The sequence below is a fragment of the Bos indicus genome, chromosome X (assembly GCF_029378745.1).
Source record: "Bos indicus isolate NIAB-ARS_2022 breed Sahiwal x Tharparkar chromosome X, NIAB-ARS_B.indTharparkar_mat_pri_1.0, whole genome shotgun sequence".
Taxonomy (NCBI): domain Eukaryota; kingdom Metazoa; phylum Chordata; class Mammalia; order Artiodactyla; family Bovidae; genus Bos; species Bos indicus.
The window spans coordinates 80,118,157-80,140,281 of record NC_091789.1 but is presented as its reverse complement, the minus strand read 5'-3'; the positions used below and the strand labels follow the sequence as shown (position 1 = coordinate 80,140,281).

The window sequence follows — 22,125 nt, the reverse complement described above, 5'->3', positions numbered from 1 at the left end:
CTGATACTAAGAATTATCAAGTCAAAAAAAAAAAAGAATTATCAAGTCATACAGTGCATTCTGTTTTGATTTTCTTACAGGTAAAGGTAGTGGTATTTGATAAAACTGGAACCATTACCCATGGAACCCCAGTAGTGAATCAAGTAAAGGTTCTAGTGGAAAGTAATAGAATATCACGCAATAAGATCCTGGCTATTGTGGGAACTGCTGAAAGTAACAGTGAACACCCTCTGGGAGCAGCCATAACGAAATACTGCAAGCAGGTACAATTTTTCCCTTGTTTATTCATGATTTACATATATAATTGGTATGAAACTAGAAAGACTTGTGTTTTCTCATTTTATTTTGTATGTCTTAATTTCTTCATACGGAAAAGTATAAAGATGAAAATGAAAATTAACTGTAACCCTACAGCACAGATAACCTCAGTCAACTAAGAAATAAAATAGAAATAATACATATTTATGGGAGGAAATTTTAGATAGTTCAGCATTACATAATGAAAAAGGAAAGCCTCATTCCCTGCCCCTTTCCATAATTCCTCTCTCCAAAGTTTAACAAGTATTAACCTGTTAATAGGCTTTTTGAACAACAGCTTTATTGAGATAAAATTCACATATTCTAATAGAAGTTCACCCTTGTAAAGTGTACAAGTCAATAATTTTTAGTATATTTACAAAAGTGTACATCTGTTAACCATTTTTAGTGTATATACTGACATTTGTTATTTTTAAACTTTACATTGAAAGGTGATAATACAATGACCAGTCTTTGGTATTTTTTTAAAAAATTGTATTAAGTGATTTTTTCCTTATCAGGGCACACAGATTTGCTTCATTGTTTTTAATGCCTATATTATATTCCATTGTATGATTGGCTTTTTGGCTCTTAAAACCTGAAGTTAACATCCTTGTCAGCTTTTGCAAGTTTATCTCTAATGTTTAATGCCTATCAATGTAATTGCTGGATCAAAGGATAGGAACAGTTAAATTTTGATGAATGTTGCCAATGCTTAAATGGCAAATGTTATCAACACCCACACAAAAAGGTATACCAGTTTATACTTTCACCAGAAGTTGAATGACATTTGCCCACATTTTCACTAACACTTAATTTTTTCCAATTCAGTAAGTAAAAAATATTTATTTGTTGACTGTTTACTTTGCATTGTCTTAATTGTGAATAAGGTTGAGCATCTTTCCACATGCGTATTGGTCATTTGCATTTCTTTCTATACCCTGTTTGCTTGTATCTGTTGCCTATTTTTTTCATAAGATCGTTTACCTTGTCTTATTGATTTGTATGAGTTCTTTGTAAATTATCTCACATAATTTTTCAGTTAAAATGTGGCAGTTTCACCATTGATGTTGCCATTTCTTTATTTGTTCTTTCCTTTTTACCTATTAACTATTACTGACCTGGCTTCTATACACCCAAATCAAACAATGGAGAGGACAAAGATATAAAGAGCCAGGAAACAGTGATGGTCACCAGAATTCTTTGGCTTACTAAGGACACAGAATCATACTAGAGAGGCCCTCTGGTAACTAAAGGCTCTGTTCTTTGTTACCCTTTGCCCTGTACTAAATAGAAAATCTAACTTGACAATAGAATTAAATATTTAACTTGTAATTCTCTACTGGAAAGGACAGAGAATATTGATAAACCTTCCACATTTTCTTCCCCTAAATTTGGTATAAATCTTATGGAGTGGGATTTTTTAAAAGGATTATGAGGTTCTCCTGTAACTTTGAACATTATACTCAATGCTCTGTTCCTTTGTCCTTATCAAAACCCACTGTCAAATAGGCAATGATAAGTGACAATTTTATTCTAAACATTTAGAATTAACCAGGCCTGTAGATTGTATCTAAACATTTAGAATTAACCAGCAGTAATTTTTGATCTTGCTAATGATGACCTTGGATTGTTAGAACAGCAGAGGAAATCCTTCTGTTTCTATTTGTTAGGAGCTGGATACTGAAACCTTGGGTACCTGCATAGATTTCCAGGTTGTGCCAGGCTGTGGCATTAACTGTAAAGTCACCAATATCGAAGCCTTGCTACACAAGAATAACTGGAAGATAGAGGAAAATAATATTAAAAATGCATCCCTGGTTCAAATAGATGAGAGTAATGAACAGTCATCAACTTCGTCTTCCATGATTATTGATGCTCAGTTCTCAAGTAAGCTAATTTTCTTTGTAGTACCAATTATGGGACAGTTATTAACAGGTATCTAACCTTATAAATTGAACTGTTACATAAGAAACAAAGATTGACATCATGGTTTCATTCTTGTAAATCAGTTTCACCACAGGCCTTCTAATTATTTCACTGAATTGCTGAAGAACGTTTTTCAACTTCACTCCTTGATTACAGTAGAGGGTGATAACCCCTAGCTCTAGCTGATCTTCCATCTTAGTTCAGCTGTCTTTATTTCTCACCACAGCTGCTCCAGACCTTTTGTATCTTTCACAAGCTCTTATGGCCTTCTCCCTAGTTCTCTAAGCAAATTGTCTGGCTTATTTTTCACACAAAAATTTAAGATTCTCAGACATGTGTTCTTTCAGTTTTTTTTTTTTTGCCCAGAATGTTTCCATTTTCAGAGAAAGAAGTATGCCTCTTCTTACCTAATGAATCCCCTCATCTTTGCTCCAGATCTCACCCTCTCTTGATTCCTCAAGGACCTCACACTCTGTTATAGTATATCCCCTTGCTTCTTTTTTTTCCAACTCTTTGTCATAGCTTCTTCTCCTAAACATAGAAACATTTCTCCCATCGAAATCACTGTATTCCCATCTAGATTTTTGTCCCATCTGTCTGTCTTTTCATTAATATACAAGCTTCTAGAAGGACTAGTCTAAGCTGGCTAAATTCAATGCACAGTCTGGCATCTGTCCCATCCATACTAGTGAAACTATTTAAGTTTGTTTAGTCCCCTCTCCAGTAGTCAGTTTTCAGTCTTCATTGCTGCCTGATTTCGCTAAGGCATTTGACAATGTTGACCATTTCTTCTGTCCTAAATTTTTTTTCTCCCATGATTCCATGACCCTGCTTTCTCTAGAGTCTCCTCTCACCAATTTGGCTGTTCTTTTAAATCCTCACCTGATTGCTCTTTTCTCCTGCTCTCAAATGTTGGGTGTCCTCAGAGTTTTGGTCTTTTGTCTTTTGCTGATTTTACATATTCTCTCTGTATAATCTCATTCATGCTTATTGTTTATTCTACCATCTGTAGGGTTTCCACTGCCACTCTAAAATCCGTATCTGCAGCAACGCCACTTTACCGAGTTTCTTGTTGGTCTATCCATCTGACCAAAACCAAGATATACATACCTAAGTGTACTTGCCACCTCCCCACCCATTTGTACTTGAGTAATTTTGCTAACATTCAAACCTGATTATATCACTTTCTGACTAATACCTTTTATTGCAGTGGTTTATAACCTATTTTTGAGTCACAAACCTTTAGAGAAATGAGATAAAAGCTATTCCCACTACTCAGAAAATTTCTGTTTTGGACATCTGTATATATCCCTAAGCCCCTCCATGGAAATCTGTTAAGGATCCTGGCTTTATAGGCTCTCCATCTCTGACAGGACAAAGTCCAGTCTCTCTGTGTTTTGTTCAAGATCTATTCCCCATGATATGTCTCCTGCCTCCCTGCACCACCCATCTTGTGTTTTTCCACTGTCACGCATGTACCCTGTGTTTCATTCTTATGGAACTACTTAAAGTTGCTCTGTACATCGTGTCATTTCATGCCTGTTAGATCACTTAATTTACTATTTTCTCATCTTTGAAGACTCAGCTCACATCTCTCTTTAGTGAAGCCTCCACTGACTGACATACATAGGCAGAGATATTTGCTTTTCCTTTTTAGGCATAACTATACTTAATCTGGCACACTGCATGATAATTCTTTATCTGCCTGATTCTACTAAGTTGTGATTTCTTTATTATTTGTCTATGAATTCATAGTATCAAGCACACTGACACATAGTGATTTCGTTCATCTGACAGGTTTTATAAACACTGTTCAAGATACTAAAGAATCAGCAATAAGCAGAATAGACAAAGACCCTATCTCATGGAGTTTACATTCCTGGTGAAAGAACACTAGACAGTGTGCAAATAAATAAGCAAGTAGAGTCTATCTGATGGATAGTGCTATGAAGAAAATGAAGAAGAGCAAGTGGTATTGGGCATACTAGGGAATGCTATTTTATATAGGCTGATCGGGGTAGGCCTTATTGAGAAGGTGCTGTTTGAGCAAAAACCTAAGGCGAGGGAGGGAGACAGTTACGTGAATATCTGTGACAAAAGCATTCCAGTTAGGAGGAATGTTGAGTACAGAAGCCTTAAGTGTGCTTGACTAGTTTGAGGAACCCTGTGGCTAGAACAGAGTAAATGATTGGGAACTTTGTACGGACTTTGGTTTTTACTGTGAGGTGGAAAGCCGTTGGAGAGTTTTGAGCATAGGAATGACAGAATCTGACTTAATATTTTAAAAGTATTACTTGGGCTTCTCTGGTAAAAATACACTGTTTCTGTGGGTAGGGACAAGGACAGAATCAAGGGGATAAGTTAGTGGGCTGTTGCCATAATCTAGGTAAAAGATGATGGCTTGGACCAATGTAATACAGTAGAGGTTGTAAGAAGTGGGCAAATTCTGGATGTATCTTCTTTTTTTTTTTTTGACCATGCCACGTGGCTTGTGGGATCTTAGTTCCTCCACCAGGAATCAAACCTGTGCCCCTTGCAATGGAAGTCCTAACCACTGAACTGCCAGGGACTTCCCCAGGATGTATCTTGAAGGGAGAGATGACTGACATATCTTGCATATTGGAAATGGGGTATGAGAGAAACAAGCGTCAAGAATTAGGCCAAAGTTTGCAGCCTAACCAATTTAGAAGGATGGAGTTACCATTTAAACAAGATAGAGATCACAGGAGAGATAATGTTGAGGAAAAGTGATTAGGAGTTCAGTTTTTGACGTGTTAAGTTTGAGTGCTTGTTACGTATTCAAGTGGAGATGTTGTATAAATATTCTATCAAGGAAGCAGGTGGCTGTACAAGTCTGTAGACTTGGGAGTCATCCATTTATAGATCTGTGCTCTCCGGTGTGGTAGCCACTAGTTTCATGTGACTATTTAAATTAATTAAAATTTAGTTTAAAACTCAGCCCTTCAGCCATACTAGTCACATTTCAGTGCTCAATAGCCTCATGTTGTTAGTGGCTACTGTATTAAACAGCAGATGTAGAACATTTCTGTCATCACAGAAAGTTCTGTTGGACAGTGCTGATATAGGTGGTCTTTAAAGTGATGAGACTGCATAAAATCTTCAAAGAGTTGGGAATTCCCTGGTGGTCCAGTGGTTAGGGGGCTTCCACAGTGGCTCAGCAGTAAAGAATCCACCTGCAATGCAGGAGATGTGGGTTCGATCCCTGGGTCAGGAAGATCTCTTAGAGGAGGGCATGGCAACCCACTCCAGTATTGCCTGGAGAATCCCATGGACGGAGGAGCCTGGTAGACTACAGTTCGTGGGGTCTCAAAGAGTTGGACATGAATGAAGCAACTGAGTATTCACACATGCCAATGATTAGGACTAGGCACTTTGACTGCCATGGGCCTGGGTTTGATCCCTGGTCAGAGAACTAAGATTCTGTAAGCCATGAGGTGAGCCCCCGCAAAAAATCAGGAAGTGAGAGTACATTGGTGGGGAAGAGGTTTAAGGATTAAGCCCTGAAACACTACAAATTAAGAGATCAGGGAGATGAAGAATGATCAGTAAAGAAAACAGAAGTGGTAGAAGATAACTCATAAGAATGTGGTGCTCTAGAAGCCAAATGAAGAAAGTATTTCAAGGAGAGAAAGTCAACTGTGTTAAATGCTAATAGAGCAAGTAAGATGAGGACTAAGAATTACCCTTTACATTTATTAAAGATCACTGGTGTACCATATGAACAATTCTTTGGCATAAGAGAGACAAAAGTTCTATTTGAACAGGTTCACAGGAGAATGGGAAGCTGATACAGACAACACTTTGTAGGAGTTTTGCTATGAACAGAAGCAAAGAAATGGGGCAGTAGCTAGAGAGATAAATGAGATCTGTTTTGTTTTCTTTTTTAAAAATAGGACTGTGTGCAGCAGAAGTAGAAAATATGATGATGCAGAAGAGAGAGGAGAGAATTGTTGGAGAGATGTTCTGAAATAGACAAAGGAGAGGGATCTATTTATGCAAGTGGAGAAGTTGGCCTTAAATGGGAGTTGGGGCTGTTTATAGTAACAGAAAATAAACTAGATCAGTATGTACAGAGGCTTAGGTAGTTGGGTATATATGGCAATGAGAGCTTCTGAAAGTTCTTTTCTGATTGCTTTTATTTTCTTCCTGAAGTAGGAAGCGCATCATCATCTGGTATGAGAATGGGAGAAAAAAAGGTATAAAATAGCCATCTAGAAGGAATGGAGAATGAATGGACTAGGGAAATACAGTAGAATTGCCAGAAAGCACTAAGGGCCCACTTAAAGTTAGTAAGATATCACTGTAGTTCTGTGTTCTTATCTAACCATTGATGGTTGTACTGATATACACTAAATATTTTTAACTTTATTCAATTGCCATGGAAGATCATAAGGAAATGTTGAATGGAAAGCATCACCAAGAAAGTAATGCTTGAACTAGCTTCTAAGGAATATGATGCAATTTGGTATTTGGAGAGGAGAGATGAGGACCTCCAGGTGGAGGCAGCAACATGTGCAAAGGCCCAGAGGCATAGAAGAGTAGAGTATGTTCCTTGAACATTTGGAAATCACTGTCATAGGCTATGTTCTACCAAAAAAACCGATGTAGTAACTGCAAGCTTAGAGAGGAAGAATGTCCCTTAAGGGTTGTTATAAATATTAAACAAGTTCACTAAATGTTTCTTCTGTACTTTCTTTCAGATGCTCTTAATGCTCAGCAGTACAAAGTTCTCATTGGCAACCGGGAGTGGATGATTAGAAATGGTCTTGCCATTAGTAACAGTGTAAATGATTCCATGACTGAACATGAGAGAAGAGGTCGGACTGCTGTACTGGTAGCAGTTGATGGTAAGGTTTTCCTTAAGTACACTGTGACTCAGTGTTGTCATCTGAATTGTTTTCTGTATATTTTTGAGAGATATCTGAACTATGAGGGTTATTCAAAAGGAGCCTGAATGCAAAATAAAAATGTCAGCAATACATAATTGTTACTGATTAATTTAAAATTCTCTTGCATTTGCCTGGCTTTCATTAAATTATTTCTTAGGGTAAGTTTGTAGCTGTGAGATTAATTAGTTAACATTTATAATCTTTGCTAAGTATGAAGGCAGTATCTTACTATGGCCTTTTTAGGTCCAGGGAAAAGCAGAAAATACCATTTACTTTCATTTTTGAAATAAAATAGCTACTGCAGTGATTTTTTCCTCCCAGTATAAAATGCCAGTTTTGAAGAAGGTATTGGGTTTCAGTTTCATTTGCCTTTAAATTAGCTGAAGTGTTTGGAGCTCTTGGCAATACTTCTCTAAAGGAAGAATGTAAGTCTTTTAGTATCCAGTAAAGTTTATTTTCATTTTCCTATTATTACCTTCATTAGTAACCCCTACCTCACTCTGAGATTTTCACAGCCAAGAATAGAGGCTTACTGTGGGGTTACTGTGGGGTTTGTGGTATTTTCACAACCAAGAATAGAGGCTTACTGTGGGGTTGTGTGGGCTTAGGGGTATTTGGAGTTAAGCTAAGCTCTGAACAACTTTGTTTAACAAAAATCATTTCTTTCTGAAATTTTAAGTCAGACTATTATTCTGCTTTCACCATATTCCAAATTCTATTTTCTGGTGCTCTTACATTAGATGAGCTGTGCGGTTTGATAGCTATTGCTGATACAGTGAAGCCTGAAGCAGAACTGGCTGTCCATATTCTGAAATCTATGGGCTTAGAAGTAGTTCTGATGACTGGAGACAACAGTAAAACAGCTAGATCTATTGCTTCTCAGGTAATGGGTTTACTTAGTAGTTGGGGTGGGAGTATGTGTTAACTTCTAAGTCTTCACATACATTTTCTTTCTTCCCTTCAGGTGCTAAAGAATTGGTACTACCTATTATTTTCATTATCCCTGAGTGGCCATACCTGGTTCCTTAAAAAAGAATTGACATACTGTCTGCGCAGGAAGGGCTTTGCACTTTTTTCTGAAACTGTTATAAGTAAAAAGCTATTTGCTTAATTCATGAGGTGCTTAGTGACATTGTACACAGTTTCTGTTGATGCTTCCTTTGAAATGTTGCTCGTAGTCTCTACCAGTGCTGCCAGCCTAAGCTAGGCTCTCATCCTCTCATGCCTAAAGTACAGCAGTAGCTCCATGCATGGCCCTCTCTAGTCCATCCTGGATACCACTGGTAGAACGAACCAGCTCTTCCGTGGCATTTTCCTGCTACTGATCCCCCACCTTTGCCTTCCCTCTAAAACTTTTCTCATGTTAGTCTTTTCTACTTTGGAATGCCTTCTCCCCTCTTCTATTGACTAATAGAAGTAATATATAAATACTGTCTTGTATAAAAAGATACAGAAGGATATAAAGTAAAAAGTTTGTCACCCTTTTCCCAAGCTTCCTGTCCAGCCCTCGCCCCTTACACTTTCTTATGTACTTATTGTTCATATACAGATGTATAGTTCTGGTATTTTCAACATAAACTGGATCATTTTTGTACAAATTGTTTAGCAGTTTACTTTCTTTCAGATAATAATATATATGCCTTGTCCATGTCCATGGAGCTTTGTCCATGTCTGAACATATAAAGTTACTTCATTCTTTCTACATCGTTGCATTGAATTCCATGGTGTGAATGTATCATAATTGGCTTAACCATTCTTCTAATAAAAAATAATAATTTATGTGCTTTTGAAAATTTTGTTGTTACAACTAAGGCAGTAATATACATCTTTGGGCATACATCTTTTATACATGTATAAGAATGTCCAAAATATAACTAGGAATGGAATTCCTTAACCAAATGACATGCACACTTTGATAGATGCTGGTACATGCCCTCCAAAATGACAGTACACATTTACACACCCACCAACAGTATCTAAGAGAGCTCATTTCCCTGTAGTCTTACTATCCCTAGATATTACTAATATTTTAAAATCTGGACATCTGGTAGGTGGAAAATGAAGGCGCCTCATCATATAAAATGATGAACCATCATTGTTATGTATATAAAATCACTATATAAAATAATAAATATTTTATATAAAATATAACAGTTATATTTTAGGCTTTGTTGTTTTTGTTATTTAGTTGTTCAGTCATGTCTGACTCTTTTTTACCCCATGGACTGTAGCCCATCAGGCTTCTCTGTCCATGAAATTTCCCAGACAAGACCAGGGGTCGAACCTGCATCTCCTGCATTGGCAGACAGATTCTTTACCACTGAACCACCAGGGAAGCCCTATATTTCATGTACTCAGTAATATTTCTTGAAATGAGTGGAGTTTGTTTTTCCTCATGTAGGTTGGCATTACTAAAGTGTTTGCTGAAGTTCTACCTTCCCACAAGGTTGCTAAGGTGAAGCAACTTCAAGAGGAGGGGAAACGGGTAGCAATGGTAGGAGATGGAATCAATGACTCCCCAGCTCTGGCGATGGCTAATGTTGGAATTGCTATTGGCACAGGCACAGATGTAGCCATTGAAGCAGCTGATGTGGTTTTAATAAGGGTAAGTCTGGTGGCCTGACCTTTCAGGAGTGTGAGACTGCTCTGCATGGTCAGAGATGATGTTGTATATTGAACACAATGACTCTGTCCTTCTAATTTCCATCCTCCTGGCCTTTGAGAAAGGGAGAATTCAGGATGGGAGTATGAGAAGTCTTAGTAATTACTTTCATACTTTCTCAATTCAGGGGAGCAAATGAGAATGACAAACTTCTAAATGAATTAAATTTAGGAATATACATAGAACACAATTATCTTCAGCAAGTACTTGCTGAAGTTATTTTAGTGGGGTTTAGTCCCTGTACCAGCATACAACCCTAAAAGTGTTTTCAGAACCCTGAGAAAAAAATTCTGAAAAACCTCTTCCAAGACTGACTCAAATTTTTAGCAGTATCTGAGATTTGAGTTAATTCACATATTTCCCTAAGATACACATCATCTTTGTCATACATGGTATCAAATACAAGTTATTAGTTAAGTTAGAATCTATTGCTAATATCATAAAAATTTCTGTTCTCAGAATGATCTTCTGGATGTAGTGGCAAGTATTGATTTATCAAGGAAGACAGTCAAGAGGATTCGGATAAATTTTGTCTTTGCTCTAATTTATAATCTGATTGGAATTCCTATAGCTGCTGGTATGTGATGGTTAACTTGTGTTGCTTTTTTCCTGAAGTCATTAGATGTCTACCATATTGGAAGTTTTAGTCTTCTTCTTACTGGTTTTGAGCCCAGTTTTGTATGTAGCCTGCTGGTATGGTGAGAGATAATATTAAAGTGAAAGTGAAAGTCACTCAGTCATGTCCAACTCTTTGCGACCCCGTAGACTATACAGTCCATGGAATTCTCCAGGCCAGAATACTGGAGTGGGTAGCCTTTCCCTTCTCCAGGGGATCTTCCCAACCCAGGGATCAAACCCAAGTCTCCTGCATTGCAGGCGGATTCTTTACCAGCTGAGCCACAAGGGAAGCCCAAGAATACTGAAGTGGGTAGCCTATCCCTTCTCCAGTGGATCTTCCCCACCAAGGAATTAAACCAGGGTCTCCTGCATTGCAGGCAGATTCTTTACCAACTGAGCTATCAGGGAAAATCAGTAATTTAAGTTTTCAGCATTTTCATTATGCCTTAAAATGTATTATCATTCAGACAGGTTTATTTTATTTTACCTTTTTTTCCCCTCCAACTTTGTATTTTGAAATTTTCAAACCTACAAAAATAAGGGAAAAAATGATATAATAAAATCTGTGTACCCTTCGCCTAAATTCACAGTTAATATATCTTGCCACATTGCTTCATCTCTTTCTCCATATGTACTTATTTACTTGGTCATTTATTTTTTTTTGCTGAAGAGAATAAATTTACCTTTAATCTCACTACCCAAATACAACTATTGTTGGTATTTTAGTTTGTACATATCTTTCTGATCTTTTTTACTCTGTATCAGTTTTTATCTTGTTTCATTGTTGTAATTATAACACATAGAGAATGTTCGTAATGTTTTAAGATACCAACAGTTTTTTAGGTTGGGGAGCCAGGGGTGTGTGTATGTGTGTGAGAGAGAGAGAGATTGAACAAAAGAATATGACCCCCCCAAAAAAAGAATATGAACCTCCAAAAAGCAGGTTAGAGTTATTTAATAAGCATCTGATCATCCCTGTTACCTAGGGGCTTGGTAGGTGTTAACAATAACATGAGAAAAATAGTTATCAGACTTCCCTGGTGGTCCAGTGATTAAGAATCCTCCTGCCAATTCAGGAGACACGGGTTGAATCTTCCCTGGTCTGGGAAGATCCCAGATGCTGTGGAGCAACTAAGCCCATGAGCCATAACTACTGGAGCCCACGCTTCTCGACTACTGAAGCCATCACAGTGAGAAGCCTGCACACTGCAGTGAAGAGTAGCCCCTGCTTGTTGCAACTAGAGAAAGCCCATGTACAGCAATGAAGACCCAGCACAGCCAAAAATAAATAAAAATTAAATATTTTTTTTTAAAAAGAAAGAAAAATAGTTATCACATTTTGTTCTCTCTGGTTAGAGAGCCAAAGATGAACATGAAGAACATGAGAACAATTACAAAGCTGGTTATCAACAGGGAAACACAGATACAGAGAAAACACAGTAGAACAATCAAAGTCCAGGGAGATTAATTCATGGAGCAAATTATTTTTGAAAAATTATACAAGTAATATATGGTCACTGTAGAAAAAGTACAAAAATACAGATTAACACATAAAAAAACTACAAGTGCAGTAAATCTATCTCATCTCTATCATTTGAACAAATTTTAAAATGTCTGTCAAAACCAAGTGTAGATAAGTTTGTAGAATATGAACTCTAATACACTACTGGGGGGTTTGTGATCTGGTATAGCCACTTTGGAGAACAACTGAGAAGCATCTACCTAAAGTTGAAGGTGTGCCCATGTTATAATCCAGCTGTTTCACCTCTAGGTATGTACCCTAGGGAAGTTCTCAAACAGGGGGACATGTACAAGAATGTTCACAGCAACACTCTGTTAGTGAAAAATCGGCAACGACATAAATCTGTACCAACAGGAGGATAAATTGCTGATTAAATATTGAGGAAGGAAATGATTTGTATATATGTATTAGGAACACATTGGTAATGTGTTTAGTACTGTCTGCTCTAATTAATCCAAACTTATTTTCTAGGAGTTTTTATGCCCATTGGTTTGGTTTTGCAACCCTGGATGGGATCTGCTGCAATGGCTGCTTCATCTGTTTCAGTAGTACTTTCTTCACTCTTCCTTAAACTGTAAGTATAATGGCTTGCTCACGCTTCTCTTTTGTATTCCTTTTATCACCCACAGTCAGTCTTGCTAGGTTTTATTCTTGTATTGATTAATGATAAGCCCAAACTGTTTTTAATAATAAATATTAATTTTATGTAATTATCACCTTGTGTAGTCTATACAGAGCAACCACAAGCACTGCGGGGTGTAAAATCTAGTGCACTGGCTCTGAGAAGTAGGATTCTGATCATGTGACCTCACACAACTCCTTTTGAGCTAAATTCGTAGCAGGGGCCACCTTTATACATTTCATACTATCCAAATCTCTTTTCATTTTTGAATGTAACAAGCACCTGGTTCACATTTGATTATTTTAAACTAGTATACTTTTGCATCTTTCCAGTTACAGGAAACCAACTTATGAGAATTATGAACTACATGCCCGAAACCAAATGGGACAGAAAAGTCCTTCAGAAATAAGTGTTCATGTTGGAATAGATGATACCTCAAGAAATTCTCCTAAACTGGGTTTGCTGGACCGAATTGTTAATTACAGCAGAGCCTCCATAAATTCACTACTGTCTGATAAACGATCACTAAACAGCGTTGGTACCAGTGAACCTGACAAGCACTCACTCCTGGTCGGAGACTGCAGGGAAGATGACGACAGTGCGTTGTAACAGACCACAGAGAATGCTGCTAGATGATGTTGTCCTGCACTGACACAGTATTCATGATCACCTTAGCTTTTTAAAATATTGCAAGGCTTTATGTTGGTCTCATGCTCTCATTTTAGGGAACCTATTTGAATTGCATTTGTCTGATGGCAAAAATATCTTTTTCAGGGCATCAGCTCAGAACCTAGCTTTATTGAAAATGAAATTCCAGTATTTTTTGTTTTCACTAGCAACAGATAAGGTAGAGCAGTGAGGTTTACAAGTCCTACAGCTGAAGATGCTGAATTGCTGCTGAAGTCATAAATAATTTTTTATTTGACTAAAAGTTCAAGAAAAGATAATTAAACATTGTAAAATTTGAGTGCATAATCTTGAGATTCTTGAGCCCTTCTCCCTGCCTGCCAGATTGGGGAGCAGTGGCTTTCAAAGCACTGTATAAAACATCTAGTTTTTGAAGAAAAACAGTAGAAATTGTTTAAAAATAGACGTGCCTTATTTATTACAGGCTTTCTTCCCCTCTTATTCTCCCTGCATCTTGGTCTTTGTGGTTGCTTTCTTAGATGCCCCAGTGTGTTTACTTTTGTTATGTTCTTTCAAGTGAGCTAGTGTAGATAGCTTCTCATTGACAAAAGTAACTGACAACTTTTCCAGTACCTTCTTTGTTTCTTTGTCTTGTAGCTCAAAGACCTTAAGGGCCTATATAGTTCCCTGCTTCCCATCTTTCCACTATTAAAAAAAATAGATCAGATTCTTCCTTCAGTGACTCCTTAGCTCTGTGTAATCTTTCAGTTCATTCCTGCTGAGTTCAGCTATAAGTTCTTAGTATTGTCTGTCAGCCTTGGTTCAGAAACTTAAGATTTTGTGCCACTTCTACAATTGATTTTTTTCCCAAAGATTGACACTACCATCTTTAACATATACTGGTCATAAAGTTACCTTGTTGTTATTCTTGCTGTTCTTCAGTCACTCAGTCACATCTAACTCTATGCCACCCCATGGATTGCAGCATGCCAGATTTCACTGTCCTTCACCATCTCCCAGAGCTTGCTCAAACTCATGTCTATTAAGTCGGTGATGTCATCCAACCATCTCATCCTCTGTCGTCCTCTTCTCTTCCTGCCATGAATCTTTCCCAGCATCAGGGTCTTTTCCAGTGAGTCATTTCTTTGCATCAGATGGCCAAAGTATTGGAGCTTCAGCTTCAGCATCCATCCTTCCAATGAATATTCAGGACTGATTTCCTTTAGGATTGACTGGTTTGATCTTGCAGTCCAAGGGACTCTCAAGAGTCTTCTCAAACACCACAGTTCAAAAGCATCAATTCTTCGGTGCTTAGCCTTGTTTATGTCCAACTCTCACATCCATACGTGACTACTGGAAAAACCACAGCTTTGACTATATGGACCTTTGTTGGCAAAGTCATATCTCTGCTTTTTAATATGCTGTCTAGGTTGGTCATAGCTTTTCTTCCAAGGAACAAGCTATGGTCACAGTCTGTGACTGGAACCCAAGAAAATAAAGTCTGTCACTCTTTCCATTTATTCCCCATCTATTTGCCCTGAAGTGATAGGACTAGATGCCATGATACTCATTTTTTGAACATTGAGTTTTTTTTTTTTTTAGAAAGTTTATTTTCCATCAACCAAATTTCCATTTTGGTGGAAGTTTGTGGAAGTTCTACAAGTGTCTGGAAGAACAGCTTACGACCACTCAGTGGTGGTTCCTACCCATTCCGTGGCCTGGATGGTGGGGGCTGCAGACCAGTCTTCAGTGGAAGGCTGAGCACTCCGTTGAGTTTTAAGTCAGCTTTTTCACTGTCCACATCTAGAGGCTCTTTAGTTCCTAATCACTTTCTACCATAAGTGTGGTGTCATCTGCATATCTGAGGTTGTTGATATTTCTCCTGTCAGTCTTGATTCCAGTTGTGCTTCATCCAGCCTGGCATTTTGCATGATGTACTCTGCATATAAGTTAAACAAGCAGGGTGACAATATATAGCCTTGATATACTCCTTTCCCAACTTGGAACCAGTCTATTGTTCCTTGTCTGGTTCTAACTGTTGCTTCTTGACCTGCATACAGGTTTCACAGGAGGCAGGTGAGGTGGTCTGGTACTCCCATTTCTTTAAGAATTTTCCACGGTTTGTTGTGATCACAAAGTCAAAGGCTTTAGTGTAGTCAATGAAGCAAAAGTAGATGTTTTTCTAGAATTCCCTTGCTTTTTCTTTGATCCAATGGATATTGGCAATTTGATCTCTGAGTTCCTCTGCCTGTTCTAAATCCAGCTTGAACGTCTGGAAGTTCTTGGTCCACATACTGTTGAAGCCTGGTGTGGAGAATTTTGAGCACTACTTTGCTAGCATGTGAAATGAGTGCAGTTGTGTGGTAGGTTGAACATTCTTTGGCATTACCCTTCTTTGGGATTGGAATGAAAGCCTGGATTCACTAAATCTGTCCTTTTTGGAAAGAATACAAGACATTAGCTGATATTTATAATTTAATAGATTTTAATTGTCTTATTGTTTTAGATAATCTCTCAAAATGACTTTAAAATAATGCCATTACACTAAGCTGCTTTTTCCAAAAACTATAGTAAATTGTAATACAAATTGTAATACAGAAATAAGAATTTCCCTAGATTGTGATACGTTTTAGCCAAATCTATATTTGTCTGTAGTTTAAAATATTTGCACTTGTTAGTTAGTGTGATTGGCAGATTTATAGGCTTCTCATTGGCATATAAATTTAGAAATTGCCCTGTGAGTGCCTGGGAGTTAATACATTGGTCAGAGGTATGGTACTTGTATGACTATTTAGACTAATTTGTTATCTGCAAGGTGGATTTCAGATGCAGAATATGTAAGTGAAAAAAACTCGTAAGTTCCTAAAATCTATTCCCATTGTCATATGTAAAGCTACTAACTCAATGCCTAGCACATAAGATTTATACTCAGTAAATATTAATTATTATATTAAAAATTGTTTTTACAGAGCAGAGTCAAATCATGTGGGAGTAGGGGATGGGTTTCTTCTTCCCCAACTTCCTTTTTCTCTTGTTCTTTCATACAGACTCAAAAAGTTTACAACATAATTCTATATTGACTTATTTTTTTTTTACATTGACTTTTAAGATTTGGAAAAGATCTCATTTTTATCTCATCTATCTTGAAAAGAGAACTAAAATGTGATGAAGGTGCTTTTAATCTAGAAAAGCAAACCAATTTTAATGAAATATGAATGAATTTGTATGTCTAGGCTCTTTTTAGACCAATGCCTATGCCATCTTCCATGCTTTCAATTTGAATTTTAATACTTGTTTCTTATTTCAATTCCAGTGGTCCATCATACCATAACTTGTTTCTTCTAGAAGAAATAGCTAATACAAAAAAATGTATAATAGAGACTTTTGAAAAAAGAGACAGCTTTCCCCTCATTCTCATTCCTATCTCCCTGAAGCACTTGAACATAGCCAGTTACTACGTTTATTTCATGTGTGTGTTAGAGTTGTCCATTTGGCCCCACATGCCAAGAGATGCACGTCATAGGTCAATGAGAAGAGAGCCTATATAATCTGAGAAAAATCAAGAATATAATTTAGCCTTTTGTACAGGAATAGAAAACATGCCATTTCGAAAGAATCCTGCTTTAAATATCTGTCACTATCTTTGAATTCTCTTCCACAAGTCTCTTGCAATTCTGAGCTCCCATTAGCTTCATAGAGCATATGTAGTCACCAAACAGAGAGGTGATATATGGAGGGGATCAAAAACCCTGCTTTTAGTTAGCAACTAGCTTTAGGTAATTATTTACTAATGAGAACAAACTTTATAAATGTGTGCATATGCGTCTGTGTTTACTCGTATCATACATGTATACACATGTTACCATATAGAAGGAAATGGATTTATATTTGAATTTGATATTAGAATATTTGAAGTTCGTTTTTTGTTGTTCCTTCGTCACTCTTCTGTATTCATTCAGCAACCATGCCCTCAGTCTGATGATAACAAGGATGTTTTCATATCCAGTGCTGATTCAGACTCAACTAAGGGGCATCTTTTATCTTAAATACCCAAAGATGCCTTTTAAATTTCAAAGGTTAAAACATAACTATTTAGTGTCATAGTCTAAAGAAGTATGGTTGTCAGTTGTGACAATAGAAGTGTTATTTTTCCTAGTTTAGTATCAACATTTTAGAGTATTAGATTTGATGCCTTGTGAACAAATAATTTTATACTTTGCTTTAACTTTTTAAAAGTTATTCTATTGGATGTATTCCTTGTTAAGAATACTTAAAATTGCATTGCAGACAAAATGTTTCCAAAAATTTAAATGTCCATATCTTTTATATACACAGCTTAAAAATCAAAAATGTATGCTCTTAGAGAATTTATTCTATTACTTGTGAATCTTGCTTTAAAATTATTTTCCTTAATATTTATTTTACTCTATTTTGTTATTTCCTTTGGGTGAGGCATCTGGTTACTGGTTGTTTTAATAAGAATAAAAACATTTCTGGACTCACTCCTTTTAGATTTTTTTGTTTATTTTCTATATTTTAAAAATACTGTTTTACCAAATATAAAATATTTAGATTCATGCCAAATTATTAGCTATTTTTACACTAACTTTCTGTAGTCTTTCTGAACGTTTATCTGGTATGGGTAACCAGATAAAATACAAAAGCGTGAATTCTTGTTCTTCAGTGAAAAGAGCTTCTGTAATGGCATTGATAATAAATGCCTTTTATAGCCAAAACCAGGCGTCTCAATCTTATGCTTTTAAAGAAATGTTTAATTAACCATTGTTGGTTAATACCCAAAACATCAGTGGACAATGTTGTGCAATAATCATCTTCTGTAGTCAAGATATTCAGTGGTTTGTTTTTCCATAAGCATGCAATTGATCATATTTCTGCCAAGGATGTGCCTTCAACTTTACAATTATAGTATTCTAAAAAAAAGAATTTTTTTGTCAGTGTCTGTTTTGTTATATCATCCAACTCCTCTACCAGAAGTTCCAAACTACCTTGTGGTTTTAGGTGTCTTTTTTTTTTTTTTTTAATCAACAATGGGGCAGGATTGGAGGCAGTACCACACATTCACTAAGAGTGAGAGGGAAGAAATCTGTTTCCCTTCAGACTTCACTCCTCTTGCTGTATCTTTTAGTGAGGATAAGAAACAAAGGAATATAATTGTCCTCCTTTCCTTCATAGCCTGTAATACTTTCTTTATAGATTGTCTAACCTAAATGAGCTAAATGGAGACAAGAGCTTTTCTAGCAACTGGGAAGTCCTATACAACAGTGTGTATGAGGATCCCGCTGAAAATATATTCCCATACCTAAACACTTATTCAAGTTAAGGAAGGGTTTTAAACTTATTTGTAAGGAAAAACTAAGTTTTATTTCCCTCTCAAATCCTTGGGATTATTCAGGGTATGAAAATAAGATTAGAAATGAAAATAGAAGAAAAAAATCACTGAGGTATCTGCTTGGCTGGCCAGCCCTCTTTCTTACTGGAGTCTTGACTGACCTCTGAGAAAGACGTGCAGTCAGGTTTCAAAACCTTCCAGACAAAACCAAAGCAAAACAAAGAAGCCAGAAACCTTCTGTTGGGGGAGGCTTTAAAGGCCCTGCTAAAATTCAAATAGAGATGAGAGAGATTGGGCTGCTGCTTTCACAAATTTGACTAGAGCCAGTGAGCCCTAGTCAAATTTGTGAATTGCTTAATGCTTCCTTTTCATAGATGTGACCACTAGTTGTGGAAATGAGTGATGAGTAAGGTGTGAAAGGCAAGGTTCTTGAGGACAAGGTTTAAATGAAATTGCTAGTATAAATAGGATCTCATGCAATTTAAATCTGAAAACTTCTATGCAGGCAGTTCTCTGAAAAAGTTTGAAATAGTCTTTGGCATATTGTATCTATTGCCCTTGAATGGCCCCCAGCTTTTCATTGCAAAGCCCTTCCCCCAGCCCCCAGGCCTGTCTGTAAACTGAAGTGCTGCCATTACTTGAGCATTATTTGCTTCTCCCTCACCCAATCAAAATTTCAATATCTTCATTGCAGTTATTAGCATCACATAATAAAAAACTGAGATGAATTCATTCTAAAGTACTAATGACCTTTAGATCTAGCCAGAAGTATTAGCAATTACTTGAAAAGATTATTTTAAATCCAAATAACTTTATAAGTATTGAAATGAAAAACAACAGGCCATGTAGAAGACGTCATATTGTAGAACACAGAATCAGTTCTAAGCTCTTCTTCCTTCTTGTAGCTTTTTACCTTTCACTTTGCATCCACTGTTTCTTTTCTTTAATATTTATGTATTTATGGCTGCACTGGGTCTTTGTTGCTGCATGCGGGCTTTCTCCAGTTGTGGCAAGTGGGACCTACTCTCTAATTACAGTGCACATGCTTCTCATTGTGGTGGCTTTTGTTGCAGAGCATGGGCTCTAGGGCATGTGGGCTCAGTAGTTGCAGCACCAGGCTTAATTGCCCCATGGAATGTGGGATCTTCCAGGATCAGGGACCAAACCCGTGTTCCCCTGCATTAGCAGGTGGATTCTTACCCACTGCACAACCAGGGAAGTCCCATCCACCATTTCTTTAAAAGCACCACATCTCCATAGTGATAGAAAGAGCATTGATTTTGGAGTCCACCAGACCTATTTGCAATATTCCAGTTCTGTTGTATACCAGCTGGGTGACTGTATTATTTAATAGTTTCCTATTGCTGGTATAACATTATAATAAATTTTGTATCTTTAATTTTTATTTTATATGATAGTTGGTTTGCAATATTGTGTTAGTTTCAGGTGTATAGTACAGTGATTCAGTTATACATATATCCATTCTTTTTCAGATTATTTCCCACTATAAGTTATTATAAAATATTGAGTAGGTCCTTGTTGATTATCTATTTTATATGTAGTAATGTATATATGTTAATCCCATATTCCTAATTTATCCCTCCCCTGCCCTTTTGTCTTTGGTAGCTGTAAATTTTTTTTCTATGTCTGTGGGTCTATTTCTATTCTGTAAATAAGTTCATTTGTATTTTTTAATTAATTAATTTATTTTAATTGGAGGCTAATTACTTTATAATATTGCAGTGGTTTTGCCATTCATTGACATGAATCAGCCATGGGTGTACATGTGTCCCCTATCCAGAACCCCCCTCCCACCTCCATCCCCATCCCATCTCTCAGGGTCATCCCAGTGCACCAGCCCCGAGCACCCTGTCTCATCGAACCTGGACTAGTGATCTATTTCACACATGATAATATACATGTTTCAATGCTATCTCTCAAATCATCCCACCCTTGCCTTCTCCCACAGAGTCCAAAAGTCTGTTCTTTACATCTGTGTCTCTTTTGCTGTCTCGCATATAGAGACATCTAGATGTCTCTCATCGTTACCATATTTTTTAAATACCATATGTATGCATTAATATACTGTATTGTTTTTTTTCTTTCTGACTTACTTCACTCTGTATAATAGGCTCCAGTTTCATCCACCTTGTTAGAACTGATTCAAATGCATTCTTTTTAATAGCTGAGTACTATTCCATTGTGTATATGTACCACAGCTATTTTATCCATTCTCATTTGTATTTTTTAAAGCTTTCACATATAAGTGATATCATATGATATTTGTCTTTGTTTACTTCACTTAATATGATAATCTCTAGTTGCATCCATGTTGCTGCAAATGGTAATTTCATTCTTTTTTCTTTTTATGGCTGAATAGTATTCCATTGTATATATGTACCACATCTCCTAAGTATAAAGGAGATATATTATGTCACACAGCAAGAAGTCCTGAGAGGGGCAGTTCCAAAGTTCATTACCACTGACATAATCAAAGACAAGATGGCTATAGCAGCTCCTGGAATCACAGCTTCACTTAATAACATCCAAAAACCTTGTGTCCCAGGTTTTTAAAAACTTCTTATTTAAAAAAAATTTAGGACTTCCCTGGTGGTCCAGTGATTAAGAATCTACCTTCCAATGCAGGGGATGCAGGTTCAATCCCTGATCAGGGAATTAAGATCCCACATGCCATGGGACAACTAAGCCTGTGAGGCACAACTAGAGAGAGAAGCCTACACCCTGCAAGGAAGAGCCTGTGGGTCATAGCTAAGACCTGATGCAGCCAAATTAATTATTTTTTTTTTACTTTGAACATACAATAAAATTGGTTCTTTCTTTTGGTATACAGTTCTGTAAGCTATAGTACATGTAAACACCACAGTAGTCAGTATACAGAAGAGTTCTACTACCCACCAAAACTCAACTCATGTTATCCCTTTGCCACATTTTCCCTTCATTCCTAACTTCTGGCAACCACTGATCTACCTTTTTGTCCTTATAATTTTGACTTTTCAAGAATGCCATATAAATGGAACCATACATTGTGTAACATTTTGAGATTGACTTTCACTCAGCATAATAACTTTGAGGTCCATTAAATTTAATGTGTATATTAATGACTTTATTTTTTTTTTTTTGCTCTAGTGGTAGTACTACATTGCATGGACTTAGCATTGTTTTCTTATTCCTTTCTCCATTGAAGGATATTTGGGTTGTTCTAGTTTTTGGCAGTTGTGAATAAGACACTCATGAACATTTGGGTTTAGGTATTTGCATGAACTTGGGTTTGCATGGACTTAAGTTTCATTTCTCTAGCAATGTGGTTCTCAAATGGGGGCTATTTTGCAATCCCAAGGGATATCTGACAATATATGTTTGGAGACATTTTGTTTGTCTCATCTTGGTGGAAGGGGGTACTACTTGCATCACTGGAAAGCACAAATCAGGGATGCTGCTAAACATCCTCCAAAGGATAGAACAACCTGCTTCCCACCACCCAATCAAGAATTAGCTGGCCTGATATGTCAATAGTGCCAGGGTTGAGAAATCCTGGTCTAGGGTAAATGCTCAGGAGTTTGTTTGCTG

General features: G+C 36.9%; 1 protein-coding gene across 1 annotated transcript in view; it reads left to right on the top strand.

Annotated features, from left to right (window-relative positions):
• Positions 1-18,131, top strand: part of ATP7A (ATPase copper transporting alpha) — a 130,921-nt gene extending 112,790 nt beyond the window's left edge. The window contains exons 16-23 of the mRNA XM_070783433.1: positions 81-263; positions 1,971-2,187; positions 6,948-7,094; positions 7,877-8,019; positions 9,538-9,741; positions 10,258-10,375; positions 12,410-12,512; positions 12,893-18,131. Coding sequence (XP_070639534.1) covers positions 81-263; positions 1,971-2,187; positions 6,948-7,094; positions 7,877-8,019; positions 9,538-9,741; positions 10,258-10,375; positions 12,410-12,512; positions 12,893-13,169 — 1,392 coding nt within the window. The 3' untranslated portion in view covers positions 13,170-18,131. The remainder of the gene's footprint in view (positions 1-80; positions 264-1,970; positions 2,188-6,947; positions 7,095-7,876; positions 8,020-9,537; positions 9,742-10,257; positions 10,376-12,409; positions 12,513-12,892) is intronic.
• Positions 18,132-22,125: the final 3,994 nt, after the last annotated feature.